Source organism: Glandiceps talaboti, chromosome 11, assembly GCF_964340395.1.
Source record: "Glandiceps talaboti chromosome 11, keGlaTala1.1, whole genome shotgun sequence".
In the NCBI taxonomy this organism is placed as follows: Eukaryota; Metazoa; Hemichordata; class Enteropneusta; family Spengelidae; genus Glandiceps; species Glandiceps talaboti.
The window spans coordinates 22568495-22574080 of NC_135559.1; the positions used below are offsets into that span (position 1 = coordinate 22568495).

General features: G+C 36.2%; 1 protein-coding gene across 1 annotated transcript; it reads left to right on the plus strand.

Moving 5' to 3' along the window:
- Window positions 1-1316: 1316 nt before the first annotated feature.
- Window positions 1317-2285, plus strand: LOC144442164 (uncharacterized). The gene has a single exon (XM_078131432.1). It carries the CDS (start codon window positions 1317-1319, stop codon window positions 2283-2285), a length of 969 nt encoding a protein of 322 aa, XP_077987558.1.
- Window positions 2286-5586: the final 3301 nt, after the last annotated feature.

Sequence of the window (5586 nt, forward strand, 5' to 3'; positions counted from 1 at the left end):
GCAGGAATTTCATACTTTACAAATTGTCATCAGGGTAATTCCTTATAAAAAACACCATTTATCGAGGACTCCCTCACACACTCAAAACAACACTTTGTTGAGGATTTTTCAACTTTACATGACGATATATGTCCAATAGCTATTAGAACACCCTTTTCAAAATGTCCTGTTGCCATTCTAGCACAGATGCAGGAATTTCATACTTTACAAATTGTCAAAAACACCATTTATTTAGGACTTCCTCACACACTCAAAACAACAGTTTGTTGAGGATTTTTCAACTTTACATGATAATGTCCAATACATATTAGAACACCCTCATCAAAATGTGTTTTTGCCATTCTAGCACAGCTAGGAATTCCATACTTTACAAATTGTCAAAAACACCATTTATTTAGGACTTCCTCAAACACTCAAAACAACAGTTTGTTGAGGATTTTTCAACTTTACATGATAATGTCCAATACATATTAGAACACCCTCATCAAAATGTGTTTTTGCCATTCTAGCACAGATGCAGGAATTTCATACTTTACAAATTGCTATCAGGGTAATGATCGTTATAGAAAAAACACCATTTATCAAAGAAAACAAGAAAGTGTTATCATCTGTTCAAAGTGACATCAAGAAGACAAAAGAAGAGATGGAAGATAAATTCCACCCCATTGACTTAACTCACGTTCATGAAAAACTATCATCGATGACAACTAAATTAAGACAACTTAGAATAAACAAACAAAGATCGAAACTGCAACGTCTTGTCGAAGACCAACCCGATCGCATACATCCGGGAAAACACAGTAAACCGAATCGACGTTTCAACAAGAAGCAAAGAAACAACAGACACTCAAACAGAAAAAAGCAAACAACTCCACCCCCACCAGATACGTCAATTGTCACTAATCTGTCATCAAGCCAACTAACCGAGGCTCAAGCTAGTGTTCTCTCGAAAGGTCTTATGTTTTGCCCCACACCCAATCATATCAACTTGAATGAACTACAATCAGATATTAGTGAATTTAAACGAAAATGCAGACTTAAATACCTCTATAGAGATAGAGAGAATCAAAGTAATCCACAAGTGAATGAAGCCGGTCCATTCAAACGCGAAAAATCCCACTACAACCCCCCTCCAAACCAAAACATAACCCTTGAAGCTTTCCTGAATGCAGTAGAACAAGACATCTTAGAACGAGAAAATTGGAAAAAAAACATACAACAATATAAGCGAAGGAGAGAGGACAGCAATCAAGGAAATTTCACATCGAGATGATATAACCATCAAAGCAGCAGACAAGGGTGGTGGTATCGTAGTCATGGATACACCATGGTACATAGACCAATGCATGAAACACCTGGATAATACAAACTTCTACAAACAACTTGATGAAGACCCAACGGATCTCTACTTAAAACAACTTGAAAGAAAAATTAAAAGATGGGAACAGAAAAAATGGATATCACGTGATCTCTCTAACAAGCTGATACCTAAAGAACCGAAGCCAGGACATTTCTACGGACTACCAAAAATCCACAAGGAGAACACACCACTACGGCCAATTATCCCACAATGCCAATCTCTTACAACCCCGCTGGCACAATATGTTGACTTTATTCTGCAACCTATCGTACATGACCTACCATCATATATTAAAGACACCACTCATCACTTACAAGATATCAAGAATATCACAATGCCTGACACTGCCACTCTAGTCACAATGGATGTCATATCTCTGTATACAAATATTCCCCATGAATATGGAATAAAGGCTGTACAAGAAGCATTGGAAGAGAACAATACCACAACTCCACATCCACAACTAGTCACCGAAATGATCGAATTCATTCTGAGCAAAAACTACTTCAAATTTAACGACACATTTTATCTACAAATACAAGGAACAGCAATGGGCAGTAAAATGGCCCCATCATATGCCAACATAGCAATGGGAAAATTGGAAAAGGAAATCATATCTAGCTCTCCACTCAAACCAGAAAAATGGAACAGATTCATCGATGACGTCAGATTCATCTGGTTACACGGTGATCAACAACTCTCTGACTTCCATACTCACTGCAATTCGATCCATCCTACACTCCAATTCACCATGGAACACAGCACTTCAGAAATTGCATTCCTTGACACAAAGATGTTCATAAAGAACAACGAACTCCATACAACCGTATACAGCAAACCCACTGATAAACATTCATATCTTCTGCCATCGTCCTGTCATCCACGCCATGTCTTCAAATCCATCCCCTATAGTCAAGCTCTATGATACAGACGTATATGCTCGGATAACACGCTATACACCGCTGAAACAAAAAAACTAGAACACCAACTAACTAATAGAAAGTATAAACAGACTACAATTTCCAATGCCATCCAGAAAGCCAGAGATACTCAATGCAATGACCTGCTTCAATACAAGGACAAAAATAAGGACTCACAAGGAAGAATACCATTTGTTTTAACCTACCATCCATCACTACCAAGCATATCCACCATAATTCGTAAACACTGGTCCATACTCAACTCTGATCAACAAACCAAAGATACCTTTCATACACCACCTATTGTCTCCTATAAACAACCGCCCAATCTCAAAAAGATCCTGGTAAGAGCCAACATCAAAGAAACAACAAAAAGTAAAGACCCGGGGAACTGCAAGCCATGCAACAAATGTAAAGTGTGCCCTTCAATGATCATACACAACAATGACAGAATCACGAACCCCATGACAAAGAAATCATACCCGATCATTGGACAACTAACATGCAGCACAAGGAACTTAATATACGTCATCAACTGTTCAAAATGTAACATGTTATACATAGGAGAAACAAAACGGGAACTTCGTGTACGTATCAAGGAACACATATACAGTATCAAAACACACAAGGACACCCCAGTAGCCGCTCATTTTAACAGTCAATGTCACAGCATGAATGATTTCCAATTCTCAGGACTCTGTAAAGTATTTTCCAAAACAGATAAGATCAGAAAACAGCTTGAACTTAAAATAATCCATGAGTTAGATACACTTTCACCAAACGGCTTGAACAAAAAAGACTGGTAACCCATTTGACCCCGTTTGTTCTATATAACCCCTAGCATTCATTTCCTTTTTAAATCTACACTCAGCTAGGTGGGCCTTTCTCAATCACTTGTCAGTAACATCCATGATCGGCCCGATTGACACGTAGTTTACCTGTGTGCCGTTTGAACCACTTTGTAAGTCTTTTATTTTGTTCAACACTTCCATTTTTCGAACTTTTTTATTCACCTGTATCATTTTACCAAGTATCCTTTTATATTTTATTGTATCACTGCCCAATATCCAGTTTTTTTACCGGTCCTTTTCACTGTCTCTATTCACTTTTAGTACCCTGAGGAAGGTCTTCTGTGAAAGTCCGAAACGTCGGATAAATAAAGAATTTTAACTTTGGAAACTGGTCTCTTGGTTTTATTCCTAAATCATCAAGCATCTTCAAGAACTGTTTCCGAATATAACACCTGGGACCCGCTCAATATTATAGTTGGACTGATACTCTGAAATTTCCAAATTATTTATCGAGGACTTCCTCACACACTCAAAACAACAGTTTGTTGAGGATTTTTCAACTTTACATGATATATGTCCAATACATATTAGAACACCCATATCAATGTGCTGTTGCTATGCTAGAACAGATGCAGGAATTTCATACTTTACAAATTGTCAAAAACACTATTTATTTAGGATTTTTCAACTTTACATGATATATGTCCAATACAATTTAGAACACCCTCATTAAAATGTGCTTTTGCCATTCTAACAGAGCTAGGAATTCCATACTTTACAAATTGTCAAAAACACCATTTATTTACGACTTCCTCACACACTCAAAACAACAGTTTGTTGAGGATTTTTCAACTTTACATCATATATGTCCAATACATATTATTAGAACACCCTCATCACAATGTGCTTTTGCCATACTAGCAAAGCTAGGAATTTCATACTTTACAAATTGTCATCAGGGTAACGATCCTTATAGAAAACATCATTTATCGAGGACTTCCTCACACACTCAAAACAACAGTTTGTTGAGGATTTTCCAACTTTACATGATATATGTCCAATACATATTAGAACACCCTTATTAATGTGCTGTTACCATTCTAGCACAGATGCAGGAATTTCATACTGTACAAATTGTCATCAGGGTAACAAACCTTATAGAAAAACACCATTTATCAAGGACTTCCTCACACACTCAAAACAACACTTTCTTGAGGATTTTTCAACTTTACATGATATATGTCCAATACATATTAGAACACCCTTATCAATGTGTTGTTGCTATTCTAGCACAGATGGAGGAATTTCATATTTTACAAATTGTCAAAAATAGCATTTATTTAGGACTTCCTCACACACTCAAAGCAACAGTTTGTTGAGGATTTTTCAACTTTACATGATATATGTCTAACACCCTCATTAAAATGTGGTTTTGCCATTCTAGCACATCTAGGAATTCCATACTTTACAAATTGTCAAAAACACCATTTATTTAGGACTTCCCCACACACTCAAAACAACAGTTTGTTGAGGATTTTTCAACTTTACATGACACATATCCAATACATATTAGAACACCCTCATCAAAATGTGTTTTTGCCATTCTAGCACAGATGCAGGAATTTCATACTTTACAAATTGCCATCAGGGTAATGATCCTTATAGAAAAAACACCATTTATCGAGGATTTCCTCACACAGTCAAAACAACAGTTTGTTGAGGATTTTTCAACTTTACATGATATATGTCCAATACATATTATTAGAACACCCTCATCAAAATGTGCTTTTGCCATACTAGCACAGCTAGGAATTTCATACTTTACAAATTGTCATCAGGGTAACGATCCTTATAGAAAACATCATTTATCGAGGACTTCCTCACACACTCAAAACAACAGTTTGTTGAGGATTTTCCAACTTTACATGATATATGTCCAATACATATTAGAACACCCTTATCAATGTGCTGTTGCCATTCTAGCACAGATGCAGGAATTTCAAGCTTTACAAATTGTCATCACGGTAATTCCTTATACAAAACACCATTTATCGAGGACTTCCTCACACACTCAAAACAACATTTTGTTGAGGATTTTTCAACTTTACATGATATATGTCCAATACATATTAGAACACCCATATCAATGTGCTGTTGCTATGCTAGATCAGATGCAGGAATTTCATACTTTACAAATTGTCAAAAACACCATTTATTTAGGACTTCCTCACATACTCAAAACAACAGTTTGTTGAGGATTTTTCAACTTTACATGATATATGTCCAATACATATTAGAACACCCTTATCAATGTGCTGTTGCCATTCTAGCACAGATGCAGGAATTTCATACTTTACAAATTGTCATCAGGGTAATTCCTTATAAAAAAACACCATTTATCGAGGACTTCCTCACACTCAAAACAACAGTTTGTTGAGGATTTTTCAACTTTACATGATATATGTCCAATACATATATAGGAAACCCTTATCAATGTGCTGTTGCCATTTTAGCA

What these genes read in the sequence shown, in the direction of transcription:
- LOC144442164 (XM_078131432.1), top strand. Translation starts at nt 1,317, where the DNA reads ATGGATACACCATGGTACATAGACCAATGCATGAAACACCTGGATAAT.